This window comes from Curcuma longa, chromosome 1 (assembly GCF_044706935.1).
Source record: "Curcuma longa cultivar G26 ecotype Majalengka, Jawa Barat chromosome 1, ITB_CL_G26_1.1, whole genome shotgun sequence".
NCBI classification, from domain to species: Eukaryota; Viridiplantae; Streptophyta; class Magnoliopsida; order Zingiberales; family Zingiberaceae; genus Curcuma; species Curcuma longa.
In genome coordinates, this window is record NC_133861.1 from 3442515 (window position 1) to 3463678 (window position 21164).

The 21164-nt window shown below is 35.4% G+C and overlaps 1 protein-coding gene across 1 annotated transcript; it reads left to right on the plus strand.

Annotated features, from left to right (window-relative positions):
* Positions 1–8060: 8060 nt before the first annotated feature.
* Positions 8061–17607, plus strand: LOC141822617 (plant UBX domain-containing protein 2). Its single transcript, XM_074709982.1, is given in 4 exon segments — positions 8061–8223; positions 8226–8881; positions 13236–13514; positions 17248–17607. Coding segments are annotated over 4 exon segments (1407 nt in total). The 5' UTR covers positions 8061–8111.
* The last annotated feature ends 3557 nt before the right edge of the window (positions 17608–21164 follow it).

Below are 21164 nucleotides of genomic sequence, written 5' to 3' on the forward strand. Positions count from 1 at the left end.
ATCAAACAATTCCTACTAGTTATTCCCCGGCAACGGCGCCAAAATTTGACAACCCTAGATTGCTATGTGTCACGAGTAGGGTTGCAAATTAAATTTTAATTTCTGAAAACCCACGAGAAATACAAACAAATGAAGTATAGGGGCCTCGAGTCATATTTTTCCAAGGACTAGTAGACAATTGTTCAATTTAAGCTTGAGTGTCGTTCTTTTTGGGGTTTTCTATAAAAATGGGGGGTTTTGGTGTTTTAAAATGAAATGCAATTCAAAATTAACAAGTAGATAAGAAAATGCAACTAACTAATCAAGAATGAAACCCTAAAGCAAGCTAACTCTAATGCAAGCTAAATGAGTCCAACAATTTGATGGCAACAGTGAATCATTCAAAAATTGGCAATGCAAAACAATACAACAAAACGATTCCAAGTTATTGAAACCAACCATCTAAATCCTAGAATACAATGAAAATGCTTAAACTAGTCTATCCTAATCAAGAACTAATGGCACAGAACAGTAACTTCAAATTCAAGCAGCCAAAACTCAAACACTTCTAAAACAACTAGCTACTCAAACTCAATTAACCAACATCAAGGATAAAAGCTTAAACTACAAAACCCTAACCTACTGATACTCTGGGAAGAACTTGGCATGGAACAGTGCACTGAAATGGCACGTTCAGTTTAACAGCTTGAAATAAAAGGAAGAAGGCTAACAAAAATTCAGGAACATTACGAAACAAACTAGAACAACTCATACAAACATGATGAATTAACCTAACAAGTGAATTCAAGAATCTTGGGACTAATTAACAAAGCTTGAAATCAAAATTCAGAAGTAAACAGCAAATCAGAAATCAAAAAATCAGACAAATTCCTTCGACCCTTCCCTTTTCCATTTCTTCTCCTCAATTTGGTGTCAATCAAATTGATGAATCCACAATGTGGCTTCAATGATCCCTCTGGAGTCTTCAACGTGATCCCTGGTGTGGTTTCCTCGCTGCCCGAACCATGAAAATGCCGAAGAAACCCTCTACGGCGCTAACAGTGGTCTGCTCGGAGGATTCTAAGCTGCAAAACCGGATTCCCTATCTTCTCTTGACTCCGATCAATTTGTTGATGGTATAGGAGCTAGCCACGAACCTCAGAGAACCCCTCAAAAGCTCGCGGCGTCAGATTAAGCCGTGGATGGCCGGAACGTGAGAAAACAGGGGAGGAAGCCGCCGAAGAAACCCTCGCTGCCACGCCTCGTCCAGCTGCCAAATTTCACCCAATCGACCGGTTTTGGAATCTTCAAGGAATAAGGATTGCAACGGAATTGGTTTGGGAGGAAGCGGCTGACTGTGGAGTTACGCTCCTCAACAGGGCATGCGCGCGCGAGAAGACGATAAACAGTGCCGCAGCCAGCACTGTTCATTCCCTAAGTTTCGGCTTTTATACTCTGATTAATCAACAAATCTGGGCCCTTGATTTCTGATCCAACAGTGCAGCCTTGATCTGAGATTTTAGGGCAGTCTAGGGTTTGGAAAAATTTAGGGATTTTGATCAGACTTGAGTTAGGTCATGTCCTCCATGTTGGCTTGATCAATTTGGGCAAATTGGCTTGATTTGATCGCGATTGAGCTCGAGTTTGATCCGATTTAAACCCTAAAATCAATTAAAACCCAATTAATGCAAAAATTACCATTAAATCATGAAAATTATAATCAAGCCTCAGATTATGCAATATAGGACAAATATGATCAAATCGATTCATTTTATAATTTATTTTCATGTAAAAGCCCAAAAATAAATCGATTAAAAATGTATAAAACCCTAACTCATTAGCCGCCAGCCCTAGCAAAGATGGAGGCACCTTGTGTGCCGGCCTTAACAAGGAAAGGAAAGGGAGAGGAGCTTAGGCGAACAAGGAAGAGGTATCCTAAGGGGGCGCCGGCCCTAGCAAAACAAAAGGAGGGAATTGCTATATGTGCCGCCGGCCCTAGGGTGCAAGGAGGAGGAATATGATGTTGTTTCCCTCTTGCAAGCCTCAATTTTTATAGCTAAGCCATCTTAGAAAATTTAGAAAGATTATAACAAATTTTCTTATCTAGATTTAGTTAGAAAAAATCTTAAGAAGAATTTGTTAGAAAAAATCTAACAACCTTATCTTATCTAGATTTATTTAGAAATAAATCCCTTGATAAGATTTTGTTAGAAAAATCTAACAATCTTATCTTATCTAGATTTATTTAGGAATAAATCTTTTGATAAGATTTTGTTAGAAAAAATCTAACAACCTTATCTTATCTAGATTTATTTAGAAATAAATTTCTTGATAAGATTTTATTAGTTTCTTAATAAATTTCCTTATTTAAATTTTATCTTTATCTTAATAAAATTTTATTAATTTCTTAACAAAATTTCTTAATTAAAAAATTTTATTTTCTGACAAAATTTCTTAATAAAATTTTTATGAAAAATCATAACAAATTTTGTCTGCGGAAGAAATAGAATTCTTAACAGAATTTCGTAATGGAAATTCTTAACAGAATTTTTCTCCGAAAAAAATTCTTAACAAAGTTTTTCACAAAGAAAAATTCTTAATAGAATTTTTTTTCACAAGAAAAATTTTTAACAGAATTTCCTACCCGAAACTCTTACAGAATTCTTTTAGGTGGATTTGAGGCTTTATCCAAATGCTACAGCAGGGACCTAGAGGAGGAATTGGTTATAGCCTCCTGATGGGCTTGGGCTTCCTGTGTTCTCCCTGAACACTCAACTCAAGTCCATCAATAATAACTCATACCACTAAAGAGTTATTATTGAACTACCGCACCAATCCCATATTATAATACATGCTCCTTCTTACCATGAGTGCATTAATCTCCCTGTGTTTAAGATATCGTATGTCCGTCAATTAATTGAATTATTGACAACTCAATTAATTAACTTCTGAGTCCGAGAGTAGTACCACTCAACCTTATTATCATGCGGAACTAAGTCCACCTACAGGGTTTACATGATAATCGTTATGAGCTCCTCAAGGGGACATCATCAACCTAGATTATAGAACATAGTTTTCTTTTGATCTAACAATCAACAATACACCATATACATAGCATTATCTCCCAACCTATCGGACCTTTTGATCTAATGAGATAAATCTCACTCTTTGATGAATCAAAGAAATATATACTAAGTATATGTGCTTGTTATTATATCGGGATTAAGAGCATGCACATTCATGATAACTGAGGTCTAGTTCAATTATATAGTCAGTATAAATCAAACGACCTCAAATGGTCCTGCTCAATATACACAAAGTGTACTAGTGTAATTTAATAGTCAAGATAAACTAATATCAATTACACTACAACCACTCTAATGGTTTGTCCCTATTCATTTTAGCTGTGAGCTACTATTTATAATTTATAAGGAACCGATAATATGATCTTATGTGTGTGACACCACAGACCATGTTATCTACAATATAAATTAAGTGGATAACTGCATTACATAAGAAATGCAAATATTCTGACCAAGATAATTCTCATTTCAATATTATTGCAAAATAGATGTTTATACAAAAAGTAAAACTTTATAGTATACATCCCAACACCACCTAGATGTCCAGGGTTATCATCGAGAGGTCCAGGGCCTTCGTCAGGACTGGACGGTAGCCGATCAGCAGCAGCAGGAGATGTACGACATGTTGCGAAGCTGGCACGTGTCGCACCAGGCTCCTCCTCCTCCCCCTTCTGCTGATGACGAGTAGTTGTTATGTTTGAGTTAGGGTGATGTCGAGAGTGTATTTTGACTTGATATGTTATGTATCTCGAACATCGTAGCTATATCTGTGATGGTTATGGTTTATGGGATGTGATCCATGTTTTTATCTACTGATATCACTTTGTGTATGAATTTTTAAATATTTCTATGTCATGTCATTTCTCTTTTACCCTTTCTCCTTTGATGTGTTTATATGTTGCATCCTTGTTTGTGTTCAACAAAGGAAGGTGTATGGATCTAGGGGGAGTTCTTGTTATTTACCAAGCTATTTTTTAAACATACTTCAATCATGACCCCAGATTTTCCTTTCAAACATACTTCACGATTCTATAAGAAAGCTTTAGTGATGTCTACCTATTTACGGTCTTGTCCATTGAGTGTGTTGATACAAAGTACTTGTGGAGTTTCAAGATTTTTCCAACTTTGTATCAAGATCCTATTTTAATAGGCCAAAAATTTTTGATATATTTTTTCCTCATTGTACCTAATGTAAGTAATGACCGTATGAAATTTCTTGATTTTTCATCGTACATAGAATTACTTATGCTTTTTCAAAGTTTGATTCTGAAAACTTCATTTTTTAGAGGACAGTCGACTGAACCTAATACCGACCGACTGATTAGTTGACTGAAGTCAGATTCAGTCGACTGGTAAGCCTGATAAGGCTGAAAATCTATGGTTTCGGCCATATCTTGGCTATTTGTGTGTCTTATGATTTACTACTTCTTGAAAATGCTCTGGAAAGTATTTTTCAATTATAATGGTCTATAAGATTGATCAAACATGTATTTTGGATTCTACAAAGGCATTGTTGGTGCATGGTATAGGGGGAGTGTGTCTCTCAAAGGATAAATTTCATATTACATATTTCAAAGGGATGAGGTTCTTGCTTGGATATTTGCCCTAGCTCTTGTTCGTTTCTGTCTCCTATATGGGGATGTTGACTTTTTGGTGTATGTCAAAAAAGGGGGAGAAATGGATTTGGTTTAAGTTAGAACCTAGATGTCTTATGCTTCTATTATCCATGTTTATATACTTATGCTTCATGATTATGTTTTTTTGCTGAAATTATATCTTGTCATGTTAAAAACCTAACTTAAATAAGTTTTTGCCAAACATAAAACAAGGGGAGATTGTTGGTGCAGTCTTGCCCCAAGTATCATTGAGTTTTAATGTTTGGCTAAATAAGTTTAAGTTAGGAAATGTTGGTGATCTAACATGTGTGAATTGAGTATACAGAAAAGTCCAGGTTTGAAGTCTTGACAAATAGTAAAGTCTCAGAGGTGCGGCTTCTTTGCAAACAGTGAAGTTCTAGAGGTGCGGCCTCTTGGCAAAAGGAAGATTTAGCATGACGAAGCTGAGGGAAACATCTCAAGCAAGTGCAAGGATGGGGAGCCGTGGGCTCGAAAGCATCCAATAAAGGCACGAGGCTTGTGGAAGATATTTGAAGGCGTGAGTCAAAACTAAGGGATGAAAAGGAAGCTGAAAGGTGAGTTTTAGCTTCATTAGTCGACTGTGATGGTATCAGTTGACTGGTGTCCTGATCCAAAACACACAAAAACTTTAGTCGAGTGAAAGGCAAAGGCCAGTCGACTAACCAGTCGACTGAATGAGTCTTAGTTGACTGAATGAGTCTCAGTTGACTGGTATTCGAATGTTGGGCTGAGAGCTGAAGAAATAACACAATCTACAGTAGCCGTTGAAGTCCACCATTCGACTGGTCCTTGAGACAGTCGACTGGCATCGCGAAAATATAAAAAGACAGATTCAAGATTGGAGACGGAAGTGTTTACACTTTTCATATTCGCACAATCTTCAATCTTTGTTAATCTCTCATACTCTTCCTCCAATCGTCTCTATACATCTGTAAGAGGAAGAGATCCATTGTAAAGGTTTCTCCACCTTCAAAGTTGCTTTGAGAAGGAGAAAAATTCATAATGGAAAATTTTGGTGGTGTATGTGGATCCTTAGATTAGTCACCTCGAGGAGGTGGATACCAAGTAAATCGAAGGGGTTAGCATTGCTTAATCTTTATTTTATTTTTATCTTGTGCTTCTGCTAATAATATTGTAGGCAAGAGCAAAAGTTGCTATTCACCCCTCCTCTAGCAAATGCAACGGTCCCAACACTTTTGACATCATCTTACCTATTCAATGAATGAGAATTTGGTAATGACCCATCCTATTGGCTCTAAGTCTTTCCTATAGGTCAATCTAGGTGGAAACACATTGTCATGTGAGGAGTTTGACAAGTGTACCACATTTGTTAAAAGATAAGGTTAGCATTTTATGATGAGCTTTAATGAGAATATATATCATGTGCGATACAAAAGGGTAAGAGCTCATTCTATTTTGATTTTTAGGATGAACAAGAACCATGAAGTTTAGTTTATGGATCCTTTAAACCTTCAAAATTTAAAGCTAGTGGTGTTAGAAAAGTTAACGCAGTGATAACTAACTTGTGGTAGCTTATTATTTAGATTGACATTATTTTTTAGTCTTTTGTTGTGATCTCTTTCTATCATTGTGACACATAATTCACATAGCATTGGATTTTTCACTCTCAAAATAGGTAGTGCAAGTTGGCTTTCAATAATCATGAGACAAATTAGTTTTACACTATCGATGATTGTGTTACAATAGTAATTCAACATGGTACAAAAGAAACCTTTAATTCACATAATTGATCAAATAAAGACTGAAAAATTCTAGGTCAAACTCTTAGCTAGTATGTGATGATTCTTCTCCAAATTCCATTAGATCTAAAAAAAATAAGCATGCTAACTTGATCACGCTAAGTGATCATCCACACTATCTAATTGAGTCATGAGCCCTAGATCCATGTCTGTCCTGCTAAGTCCCTATGTAATTTTAAGTACGTATCCAATACATATGTAGAAGCCTAATTTAAATCTTTTAACATTGAATTCTATTATCAAGTTCGACCACTTAAGGCACAATTGCACCAATAAGATATTTCTCCACTATCGAATAACAAAACTTTTTAGCGAATTGTTAGGTTGTGAAATAGGATTAAGCCTAAATCACATAAAGACTTTGTTAGCATTGTTAATTTTATTTTATTATTTCTGTTATACCTAACAAGTTGTTTAGCCTGGTGAGAAATCACAAGAGAAAAAATATTACTATATGCATGTTGAATGGCTATTCACCCCTTCTATCCACTCAAATATATCTACATTAGTCCTATCACACAAGATTTATTTTTAAAAATGGATTAATTTACAGTCATCTAGCAATACAAAAATAGCTGATGACCTTTTCAAACTCAAACATCAACAATACAAGCGCAAGAACAATATCCTTCATGTTCATCTATTAAAAATTCAAAATAGATCTAATTTTGGATATGCTATGATTACTTATGAAAGAAGTAGTTGAAGATGATTCTCATAAAAAACAATAAATGAGAAAGAAAAATTCAATCACACGTATATAAAGTCTTAAATCTTGTTATCAATTGACTAGGTAAAAGAATGACCTTCTCGAACCTAAAATAATGTGACAAAATAGTCTACAACCAATAGATGAAGGGTTAACATTAACAAAATCTTTTCTTTAATTAATTAGGTATTGTTTGATATTGTATGATATTATTTAGGTGAAATTTACATTAATAAAGCATTTAAAAATTATATATATATATATATATATATATATATATATATATTAGATATAATTTTATAAATTAATTAATTTTAAAATATTCGACCCTGACTTCCTATTTCATACGTCAAAAAAGAAAAAAAAACTATGATAGCTACTGAAATGATATTGTAAATTTTACATCTTATATTGTCATCTTTATCTATAAAAGATAAATTTTTACATTACGTAAAATATTCGATCTGATCCTTTTCATGATCATCTATGAAAGGTAAATAATTGAAGATGAATGATTCTTCATAAGATTCAAATTTTTTTATGAAATAATCATTTCTTAAAAAATGAAATCGATCAGTTATATATCGGCCCCACGACCAGTAAAGAGGTAAATCGAAAAACTACAGTTGGTCACATACGATCATTTATAAAAAAATAAATCACAACACAAGAAAATATTACCTAGCAAATCTTTGTCCTTATTTTAAAAATATGTCATTTCAACTGTCTCATAATTATCTAAATCGAAAACTATGCATATCCTCGCAAGATATGACAACTGTGCGCTTGGATTTTTATGTTTCGTTTCCGGAAAAAACATAGTATTCTGTCTGAACCTCCTCACCCTTCAAATTTCATTTCAGGAACGGTCTTTCTTCCAGCGTCGTCCGTTAAATCTATATTCCAACTCAACTCTTTTGCAAATTCATTTGCACTTGCCAATATGGAAGATGTGAAGGAGAGGATGAAGGGGTTGATGAAGAAGGTCAACAACCCCTTCTCGTCTTCTTCCTCCTCCAAGTTCAAAGGCCAAGGTCACGTCTTAGGCTCTGGACCTCTTCCTCCTCCTCCTCCTCCCTCCCTCACGGCGGCCCTTCCGTCCCTCGTCCTCGATCTACCCCTACCCGCCCCGCCTCCGACGCCGCCACCTCGTTCCCCTCCGACTTCGACCCTTTCGACCCTCTCATATCCTCCGCCCGACAGATCAACAACCGAACCACTCCTGTTTCCTTTTCTTGCCCCGTCTGCGCCCTCCCCTTCTCCTCCGAAGCCGATGTCTCCACCCACCTCGATGGTTGCCTCGCACCTGATTCCACCTCTGGCGACGTGGGCGTGGCCTCTCGGGTGGAGGAGTTCCTTTCCGCAGGGCCTCCTGACGGGGCGATCGACGTGGTTCTCAAGCTGCTGGGTAACGTGGGTAGGGATCCCGCGAACGAGAAGTTCCGGCGGATCCGGATGGGAAATCCTAAGATCAAGGAGGCCGTGGGCGATGCCGAAGGAGGGAAGGAACTGCTGGAGTATGTGGGTTTTAGGTTGGGAGAGGAAGCGGGCGAGGTCTGGGCTACAATGGAAGTCCCATCGTCAGAACAGGTTGCTGTGATTAAAGAAGCTGTCTTGCTGTTGGAGAGTTGGAAATTGGAAAGGTTAGTTCCGGCAGTGGTCTCTGATGTGGAACTTCATAGGACGGTTGAGGCGAAGGAAGTTGATAGGCAGGTTTGAGCTTGTTCAATCTCTTCTCCTAGTTATATCGGCATCTAGAACTTATTTTGTTTTGCTAATTTCTGACTACTTTTTCTTGTGCAACTTGGAAAGAGATCCTATTTCAATTTTTGGGTGTGAAACTATTTATGTAGCCAACATCACATAGTTGAAACTTGCAACTTGTTGTTTCTATTCTATTTGTATTCTTGAAATTCTTGTATTTATAAACAAAAATATGCAGAAGCAAATATTGTTCAAACGAGACATGATAGCTCCACAGAAGATTATTGCTCACAAAATCTTGTGGTTAGGTAAAAAGGAGTAAGTTGACTCATTTGGAGTCTAGTATTTCTTAGTTCAGTATTTATATGTTCTCGCAGTAGTTAACATCATAACAAGAATCCTACTTTGTCCAATTGTATTTTGATTTTTCTTTAAAAAATTAAATGGTTCTAAAGCTGAATAATATGAAATATAGTTTCAATGAAAAGAAAAGAAATGTGAGAATAAATTAGATGGATGGGTATGAAATACTTGTAAGAATTTTTGTATATCTAGGAACTATTATACATGAAGGAGATATTGATAAATATATCATTAATAGGAAAAGAGGGAAGGTTGAAATTGAAAGGAAATTGTAAAGTTCTTTATCATCGTTATTTTCCCTTAGAACCAAATGAAACTTTTTGGGGCTAATATGATTTTCCTAGCTTTATAAATCAAATTGTAGTAAAATACGCACATGAACAGTTAATACAGTAGAAGTGCTAAAATTGATGTGTGGGATTAGTAGAAACAAATTTTGTAGGTAGGCATATTGAACTAATTAAACTTGAATGTATAAGAGATAGAGGGTTACCAAAGAAAATGCTAGCTAATGTAATAGCAACTAATTCAAGATATTTAAATATTGCTAGTGATACAACACCAAATATAGTCAAAATAGGAGATAAGGTCCATGTAACCAACACCAAATAGTTGGCACTAACCCGGACTATGATGATTGATGGTGTGCATATAGTTATATATTTACTGTAGTTTTTGACCTTTATTTATAGCTAATTTTGTCTTAATATCTTCTTCATGGTCTCTCATTGCTTCCTTACTACAATCAACCTTGTCATTTTGTTACTTGTTTTGCAATCTTTAATTTGGTCCTAACTCCGTTTGTCAATTTGAATACTCACATGTTAGTTGTTGCTTCTCCATTCATATTTAACTCTAATATGATCTTTCTTCTATTCTCGTGATCCATTTGTTCCTCATTGTTGCATTATTATCTTCTACATGCCACCTCTTGTTTACATATTAATCCTATTTCTAAATTATTAGACCTTCCCTCTCTCATCATTTCATTAATGTTAACTGCTACCTTGTATTATGGATCTCATTATCATAAACCTCAATTTGCTATTTAGATATATCCAATACTCGTTTGAGTGCCCCCTTTGCTTCAACTTGTTATTTATCAACTTCTAGACAAATTGTCTTCTAGGTTATATTCCTACTCAATATTCCATCTCATAAGTGTTAAATTTATAAGGAATTTCAGGACAGAGTTGTATATACTTAACAAGTAAGAAATGAAAACTATAATATTTTTTTATTATAGACTTAATTCTAAATAGATTAGTCTTTATCTATAAATATACTAAACTTAGGAATGTAAATAAAAAAGGATGATAAGGAAATATATATACAGGAAGATGGGATTACTTTAGGAATTAACCATAATAATTTTTCCCATATATATTAACATAGTATTTGAATAGAGATTTTGTCTTCTTAGTGAGCAACTTCACCGCAACAACTCTCTTCTTTAAGAGTTGTGTAGGTTTCGTTTGCTTCATGAAAATTTTTAGATCTTTTGTTTTTTTGTTCTTAATTTCTAGAAAATAATTTTAAAGAAATGTGAAAGCTATGGCATTGGAAATAAAAATGGACCTATAGTATATTGCTTGCATCGAGTAGTATCATGATGGATCATATGTTGTCTCAATTGGCACGACAATGATAGAATGAACCTGTCCTAATTTAACACTAGAAGTGATACTCTCGAGGAGTAAATGTTGAGCTCGAATCTTTACAAGAAACATTAGAAGTGAAAAGTTTTAAACTTAGTAGAGTAAAAATAGAATATATGAAATTTAAGTTTAGCAATATTAGACGTAATAAGACAATTGTTAAAATAAAAGATGACAAGTTAGTAAAATGATGAAGGGGTTGAGAAATGTCTTACATATAATACAAATAAGATAGTTGAAATGCAGAGAAGTATAAGTGTTCTTTGTGATCGTAAAATACTTAAGTTCTACAAAATGACAATTAGACCTACTATATTATATGAAGTTGAATGTTGGACTATGACTCAAGTACATGAGCAAAAGATGAGAGTCGCAGAGATGAGAATGTTAAAATAGATGTGCAAACATATGAGGATGAACATGATAAGTAATGAGAAATTAGAGAAAAGGTTGGAGTTGCACCTATTAAAGGAAAACTTCGAAGAGACTTACGATATGTACTTAGACTATCAATAAATGCTCCAGTTAGATGATGTAAAATTATGACAAATACACATATTAAATGAGAAAGACAAAAAAAACTTGAGTATCAATAATAAAACATGATAAAATTTATTTAAATATAGATATTGATATAGTAGGGAATAGAATTCAATGACGTAGAAGGATCCATATAGCCAGTCCCATCTAGTGGAATAAAATTTGGTTGTTGTTGTTGTTGTATTTAGTTGATAATTTTAAATTTAATTTGTTTTCTCAAAATTTTTACATATAACATATTATTGTTTTCGATTTATTTTAATCATCATAAGAAAATATTACTATCATTAACATTCTCTTTTATTTGCATTTTAATTTATTTCTCATCCATTATATTTCCTTGCATTATATTTATTAAATTGTTTTTTATAGTTATTATTAAGATTGACACAATGTGAAGAATTACCGCAACTACTATTAAATTTATGAGAGATACAAATTTTAGAAGGGAGAGATACAAACCAAACTACATTCACACGAACAATGAGTTAATTTCATTAGAACTAGAACAAACCATCCAAATAATTATTTCTATATTTACAATTCATGAAAACTCATACACAATCAAATTATTCCATGTCTAGATAATAATTTTAAATTTTTTTAGAATACATGCCCCTATTTTTGACTATGGAATGGAACCAAACATATTTATTTATTGGTTAGATGACATTAAAAATTTTTTTGACCAACATAACATAACTTTCATTCGATAATTATGATTTTCCAAATCAAACTTAATGGATCCGTTGGAAAATATTGACAATTTATTCTAACCATTAGAACCAAAAATGGATGAAAGCCATCACATATTGTCAAAAAAGAAAGAAAAAACAATTGATAAAAAGATATGCCCCACCAAACTTTAAAAGATGGCCAAGCATGTAAACACAAAACTATCTTTCTTTCTTAAGTGAAATAGATTCAGAATAATATACCTTATCTCACTTACAATAAATTTTAGTTAAAATGAACTTTTTGATGATTCAAGCTTAATAAATGAACTTTTGGATGACAAATTAAAAGTGCCCTCAAATGACATCTTATATGAGCCCCTTAAGGATGCAATAGGAGTTTTTTTTTTTTTTTTTTTTTTTGACATAGACCTCTTTAGAGATCAGTTGGCTACTAATTATAACTTAGGCTTGTAGAACATAACTCATTTATTATATATAGAGAAGTTAAAAGAAGAAAGTAAACAGGGCAAGCAATATAAACTGGTAATTAAAGATATCAACTTAGACATTTATATATCACTTAAATAGTATATCACTTTTGACATAACTCCTTATGACCTTAATGTTTTCATCAACTACTTACTTTCTTTATTTGCTTCTATATATTAAAATGAGATCTCCACTTTGCATATAAGTTATATTTATGGATGCTAAAAATGAAATTGTACTAATGAATTATTATAAAGTGCATAATTAACATTTTGAATTTTTGTAATTCAACAAGACAAAAAGAGAAATCTTATATTATTAAGTAGGAAACACAGGCAGAAATAGTTGAGATATTAATAACACAAGTAGTGTTCTTTAATATTTTTGTCTGTGATAAAACAATTTTCAGTTGTGGTCATTAAACTTGTACACATTTGAACCGATTGCTTTGTCTGCCTAATTTTCAAGAGGTTCGGATGTAGTCAAAATTAATATCTTACCAAATTTGAACACTGCTTTAGTGCATCAGTTGCTTATTATTTGACAGGCAAGTCTACCTATTTTTTGCTTTAATTTCACACAAATGTTTGTATGAATTCTCTCCTGTTAGGTTTCCTGAAAAATTAAATTTTACAGGTCTGTGTGTTCTTCCCTGTTCCTGAAAGTGAAGCATCAAAAATTGACCTTCCGGAATCTTTCTATAGCCTTTCTACTGGTGAGCTGAAGAGAGAGGTTGATCTAAGGAAGAAAAAATTGGCAGATTCTCAGCTTTTGGTTCCTAAATCATATCGGGAGAAGCAAACTATGGCTGCTAGACGAAAATACAAACGGGCAGTAGTAAGAGTTCAGTTTCCAGATGGAGTACTTCTTCAAGGTGTATTTCTTCCTTGGGAACCTACTACAGTTCTTTATGAGGTATTATTCCTGAAACTGTTAACTGTCTAATGATGGTTTTGGCATGTTTTGTATGCTCTTTCACATACTGAATAGTTTACATCAATCTTTTAGTTGTGTAGGTCAGTTGAAAAGCATAGTTATTGAAATCTTGTTTGATTACAGTTTTTTAGTAGTATGGTTAAAGTATATGTTCTTTCAACAATAGTAATCTGCATTCTAGTTTGGGTCAGTTGGCATGATTATATTTATTGTTCACCATCTTGCTTAATAATTAAATGTTAATGTCTTGTTCAAACTTTCTGACACTATGATTTAATTTGATGGCCTTCTGGTTGGCCAGCAAGTGCTTAAACTAAAAAGGCACTAAAACAATCTCTTTCTATTATTTATTTACTTTTTAAAATTTTTAAAGCACAGTTTAATTTGGAATTTGGCAATTTCAGACAACAGTTTGGCTTAGAGTGCTGAATTGCTAATCAAGTGACAAGTTCCCCAAAATATATAAGTTGAAATACACATCTAACAGATAGGTGAAAACTCTTCAACAAGGTATTAAAAGTCAATTCTAGATGATTTGCAATTGACTCACTATATAATGGCCAAGTGGATATCATTAAGACAATATTAAAATAGAGAATTACCTTTAATTAAGAATAACTAATATTAATTAGAGTAGATATTATAAGCACTAATCCATCGAAATGTTAGAGAATTGATAAATATTAAATGAATAACCAGAGTGAACTATTTCATGTTGCAACAAAAAAAACATTTATAAAATATGAAAATACAAACATTCTATTTGTATCAAGATTCAAAATCTCTAACTGTGCAGAAGTTTCGATCTTTGATTAAAATGATTACGTTTTGATATCGCACCGATGTTTTGATGCATGGTGCTAGTAATGGAATAGAGTTGAAAAAGGAAGGATATGAAGCATACTGAGCATAGTTTTGAATCTTATACCATGTCAGACAAAATAGTTAAAATATATTATTCCGGTAAATTATCAAACTCGATGCCACTTAGCATAGATGTCTTCTTCCTTTGCTTTATCTCCTTCTCCTTCAACCTCCAATTTGTCACCGACACCATGCATCGAGCGTCGGCATGATACTGGAATAGAATCTTTCTAGTCAAAGACCAAAACTATATTATAACTCAAGATTACGAACCTTGATGCCGAGTGGTATCGAATTTTGATGATTTACTCAAATGATACGTTTCGACTGTTTTGTCCAGCATGGTATGAGATTTCAAACCATGATTTGTATTGAGATTAAATAATAAAAAATTTTAACAATAAATGTGAAGAAAAGACAAAGAGAAGAGGGAGAATACACCTAGAGAAGATAAGGAAGAAAAATAGCCAAAAAGAAATGACACAAAAATGTTGTAGGTCATTAATAGAGCTGTTAGACGGGTGATCGACCAAAAACTCATCATTTGGTGGGCTAGGGCGGGTTGGCCTGCCAGCTTGGCAACCTGATGGGCTAGGAAATTCCCAACTCAAAATGGGTTGCGGATTAGACGAGCCAACCCACGAGCTCACTAAAAAATAAAAAATAAAAAATATAAAAGAGATTGGAATTTTTAAATTGGTTGCAAATTAGGTGGGCCAACCCACGAACCCATTGAGTTTTCCACTTTAGTTTTAAGTTTTGGATTTCTTTTTCTTCTCAATCCGTTGGCTAACTCGAACTTGCCAAAGGCTGAGCCACTTGGACCCACAGGGGTTGGCCCGTTTAGGCTCGTCAGATGACGGGTTGATAAAATTTCAATCTAACTCGCTTAATTTTTGGCGGGGCGAGCCAATCCGACAGTCCCAATCCAAATTGAGAGCTCTACTTATTAACAATTGGTGACAAAAGGGAGGCAAAAGTAGCGTTGGTTGGGAGGCTCGAGTGGACAAGGGTTATTGGGAAAATTAGAATTCTAATATCAAATGAACTTGCAACTAATATCCCCCCCCCCCCCCCCCCCCCCCCCCCCCCCCCCCCCCCCCCCCCATTATACGTCCCTGGATAACCTAACTAGGTGAAGCACTCTTGTCAAAACCTCATAGGAGTCACCTTTTTGAAACCATGCTTTAACGACCAAGACAAACACGTGTAGTTCATGTTTTAAAAGGGCAACTAGGGATAACCTAACAATTAGGAGTAAGGAGAAGTGGTTCCCTGCCAACATCGCCTAGGCTTGTCTTTTAAAACAATGCACTAAAATTATATCATGTTATTCCTCACCCTTAATCGGTTTATCTTCATTGAAATCGTGATACATTGTGTCATGACACTTAGGATTATGACAATGTTGTTTAGCCTTCATAAATATTCTTTAATAGAATTTTGTCAAACTCAACATAATGTGCAGTTCATCTCTTCCATATACACTGTGACCTTTCAAAATATTTAGTTATTTCATAGTATTAAAATTAAGAAATCTATATAATACTTTAGACTTTATAGTTTAATATATAAGAAATCTATCCTCTCTTTACAATAAATCTATTTTAACATTTATAATCCACGTGAAGGGCAGGTTTTGCGCTACAGTAAAGTTGTTACTGTGTGACCTAGAGATCACGGATTCGAGTTTCGGAAACAGCCTCTTGCAAAGTAGGGTAAGGTTGTGTATAATAGACCCTTCCCCAGGACCTCGTATTGGCAGGAGCTTTGTGCACCGGACTACCCTTTATAATCTACGTATTTGATTCTTTTGAGATTTTCATCGGACATCATTGAATTGCAACTAATTTTCGCTACCTAAAATTTAGATGTATGCCAACGTCAAGTTTTAAAGTATTCTTTTATGCCATAGACTCTAGTTTCAATGATATGAATTGAGTACAATTCCATGTTGACACTTGTATGCTTCCGCAGATTTCAAAATGTGTTGAGATCAACTCAAATGAGATTTAATCTATAAACCTCTTCCACTTTAATTGTTTGCTTCCAAATATGTACATAATAATTCAAAAGTTAATTGAATTAAAGTTTTAGAATAACAAATTTTAATTGTTTACTTCCAAATATGTACATAATAATTCAAAAGTTAATTGAATTAAAGTTTTAGAATAACAAATTTTAATTGTTTACTTCCAAATATGTACATAATAATTCATAAGTTAATTGAATTAATGTTTTAGAATAACAAATTACAAAAATATAAAGTGATTATTCCTTAAGATTACCAAAATGAAAACATATAATTTCCCAAGATCTACTTAAATAATGGTTTCAGAACATCTAGACATTGAAATTAGTTTCTCCACAGGTTCATAAGTATCTTGGTTAACCATTGGGAGGTAGATTTAACCTAACAACACTAGCATTGGAGCATTCACAAGTACATGATATAGATATATCTTGATTTCTCAGATTACAATCACTCTTCGCTGTTGATGGTCCAAACTTTTGATCTTTTTTGTCGAGTCCCTTGTCTCCATTTTTTACAAAATGTGTGTGATACCTAGGTCTCGTATCAAAGTAAGAGGATTTAGTTGTTGTTTGAGAGGTGATTAAATATATGATTTGTAATAGAAATGTATTCATTCTGACAGCGCCAGTAACATTTTATCTTTGTCTTGTGATTTTTACTTGACACACATCATTGTACAATTTCCACTAACGGAGCTCTTAATGAATTCTTCATATCTAAAGAACACTGACTTTTAGTGCTTATTGACTTGGTTTGTCTCATTAAACATATCAATTCAGATTCATTGTGTCTGTAATCTCTCCCTCTTTCTAGTTTTTTCGATGGAACAGGCTACTGGCAGGTGGCTATCACCTGAATGTTTCCCATATTATTTACGTTATCTCCTCCCTTGATCTTGTTACTATGGAAGAATTAGTACAGTTTGTGGGCAGGAGGGCTCTAGCTGATCCTCCTGACTTTCTGTTATTCATCAATCTTAGGAGACAATGGGTGTTCACCACATTTGGTCATATGGACACATCTGATGTGGCCTCCATACTAGTTATGTGCAAGATGGGATATGATAGTGTGCCTTTTCCATCCTATGATTTTTATGAGAACAGTGTGAACAGCCTGAAGCTACTTCCACTGAAAGACGCTGAGCAAATTGTTATTTTGTCAATCAATGCCTAATTACTTTTGAACATATGATCTACATTTTTTCCACCAGAAATCTATTTAACTAAAGTTAATAAGTTAATCCAACTCGTGCATGTTACTTGTTAGAAAAGTCAGATTTTTTTGGATAGATAAATAAATATTATCCAAATGAAAAATGATTACAATGTTGATTGGGCATACCCAAGCTATTTCCTTATCCTGAATGGTTAGGGGTCTATCCCTTAGTGACAACCTCTATGTTCCAACTTCATTACATTGAAGAATTTCCTTCTGATGGGAGCAGCCTTGAGCAACTGCCCAACTGTAATCTGCTAAGCGGATATTCACATTGTGCTTGTTTCCAGCACTATTCAACCGTTTGAACCCCAGGATTACTCTTCCAAGAAGTCGCACCTGGCACCAAGCCTTGGTGGATGATCAGTGGCCCTAAGTTGCCCGGTTGCTTCTCACTCCGCTGGAGGGATCATCAATGAAGGTGGCTTCCTTGCACCATAGCTGCATCTTCATTACCATGGCATAATTGGTGCCAATGTATGTCGTCATCAGCCCAGGTCGATTGTTTGCCTTTCGCTCCACCCGCCATCAGAGGTATCTCACGTATCACCACTTCTATGACACCATCACCATGACTTTGGTAGTGATAGCTCTGTGCCATTGCCAGAGCAGCCAACTTCCTCCTGGCAGCGCCATGTTCAGCCATCATGGGTGTGGCCCTGCTCCCATCCTCCTGTCCTGATTGCCACGCCTAGCACCAGGTGTTGCTGAATGGGGACAAGTCCAGGTAGCCCATTTGCCTTTCACACCACTGCAGAAATGTCCCCGGTGGAGGCAGCTCATGTGCAACCACTGCTATGCCGCCTTCACCTGGCTTTCCTGGCTTGCCACTCCTAGTGCCAACCTTGGTGTATTAGGCCATCAACACCAGGTCACTCACTTGCCATTCGCTCCGATGAGGATGCTGCCAATGGAGGCAGCTCACTTACACCACAACTGTGCTGCCACTAACATGGCTTGGTAGGGTGACCACTAGGAATTGATGCTGGATGTTGTATCATAGGGAGCACTGCCTCTAATCTAGGACTGGCTTTATTTGGCTGGTTTCTTCCAAAATTTGAATCACAAGTTTTAAATCAAATTCCAAAAGACCGGCCACCTCTTGCCCTCCATGTAAACTGTTTTACTTTTGCTGGTGGTTTCAAATTTTGAATCCCAGATTGAAAATTCAAATTTCAAAGTCTGCTGCCATTTGTTTTCCCCCATGTGACCTGGTACGTGTTGATCGGTTCCTCCAAAATTTGAATTCAAATTACAAATTTGAATCACTGGTGTCAGTACCAATGACCTTCCTTGGTTTCAACACCTACCAGCCTAATTTTGAATTTGAATTTCAAATTTGAAATCCTTGGTTTCTCTGCCCTTTGTCTCCCCTGTTTCCTTCACCAGCCAGCATGAATTTGAGGTTCAAATTCCCACTGCCAGCCACTTGTGTTGTTCATGTGTTCCTTCCATCGGCTGGAGATGAGTGTGAGGCTTTAGCTGCTGTCTCCACTAGCCGGAGACGAGTATGAGGTTACCATTCATCCCGTTGACAGCTCACACCCTTTAGTTGTTGGCAGGTGTTCCCCTGCTAAGACTGGAGTATTCAACAACTTCCTCTGTTCTGATTTAGTCCAGCTCCTTCCATGCTGACAATGGCAACTGATGAGGCATGTGCCTCTTGCTCCACAATCTTTCAAAGGAGGAGGTATTCTGCCTGCTCATCCATTTGGACAGCAGCGACAATGGACCTTTAGCGTTGAGTTCTCTCCACCACCTCTGCCCGAGTAGTGGCAATGCCCCCTTCTTCGCACGCTCCACAGCCGCCGTATCATGCAACCAGCATGTGTCCCATGCTCTCCAGCCTTGATACCCCTCCACCGCCATCGTTCCAATAGCACCGATGGTATCTTCACAGCCTATCCATAGCATCTTCGAGGGAGAAGGAGGTAGGCCTCCTGCTTGTCCAATAGGGCAGCAGCAGCAGCCTCCTTCAACCTTGGATTCCCTCCACTGCCGCTGATCCAGCAACAGTGATGATGCCCTCTATACATGCACCATGCTTGCTGGTTGATGCCAGTGGCCGGAAGAGCTCTCACATCTCCTTCCTGTCATCATCTAGAGAGAAGGGAGAGCATCTCTCTAAACGGGAAGGAGCTGTCACAGAAAAGTGAGATTATTATTCACTTTTAAATAAGTTATGCATATAATGAAACAAAGTTAGGGACAATATCCAAAAAGAACCAGTATTTGTCTCTCACCTCTCTCAATTTAATCAACATTTCGTACTTCTTGTTTATTTTCCTTTGTCGCCTATTTTCGTTGAGCAAAGATCACAATTTAATTTGTTATGTCGTTTATCAAGATTATGTTTATGCTTTGATATTTAAGCATGTTCCCTTTACCTACATCAAAGTTCATCTTATACTAAACAACTAGAAGTTGAAAAATTTACAAATCACTAGCTTCCCACCAATCTATTAATTTTTTATTTAGAATAACTAATTACACTAGGAGATGTTGGATGATGCAAGAATAAATAACTTTGCTACTAGCGGATCGATCTTAAGTTTAGGGTAACCAGTTTTATCAAATTGCAGCTCAAGAATGCTTTTCAACTTAAATGGTAAATAGCATCCTCTGGCAAGGTAGCTTATTAATGGCTTTGTATGAGTCAATTCTTGGAGCCACCGGAGTCTCCTGACAAGCCTATAGTGATTGAGATTGTTATTCTTTATCTAGCAGTTTTGCCAGATGCAACTCTTATATTTCAAATTTGGTGGACATCCTTTAGTTTCATTCTACTAGTAAGGTATCAATGGAGGATGATAAGACTAGTGTAGCTTAGACCCGACCCTGGGCTCGTAACTAGGTCAACGGGCCAGGTACCCATTGACCCGATTGTCGGGTCGGAATCGTAACCGACCCGGCATGTCAGTCTGGCAAGGTGCTGGGTCGGTTACGATTCCAGCTTAATAAAAATCACCGAACCAGCGGTTAACCGTTAGTTCAAATCGGCGGTTTGAACCACTGGTTCGGTGGGGTTTTTTTATAGTAAAAATTTATTTAAAAAACCCCGTTACTGAAACTCGAACCGGGTTGATGAGAGTCTAATATCGTAACCAACTAACTATAACTATTAACATTTTTATGTGTTAATTAATTATTTAATAATTAATTAATAGTTTTCTTTTACTATATTGTTATTCTTAATTGTTGGAAGAAAAGTAAAAAAATAAATAATTTCTATAACAGTTTGTTCATGCTAGAGGGAAGGAGTTAAAGCAATTTTGATTGTTGGGAGAGGTTTTTTTATCTGTTATTCTCTAAATTCTATAAATAAAGAGCTAATTTTATCATTTTCACACTATTTTCTTTACTCTCATATTTCAATTTTGAAATCTTGATTACTTTCGACTTCAATGCTCCAAGTATAATGGAAGGAGGTGTTAATTTTATATGATCATTATAGTTATTTCATGAAATGGATCTTGAAATCTATATGTTTTACATACCTAAGATTATGAAGAAAT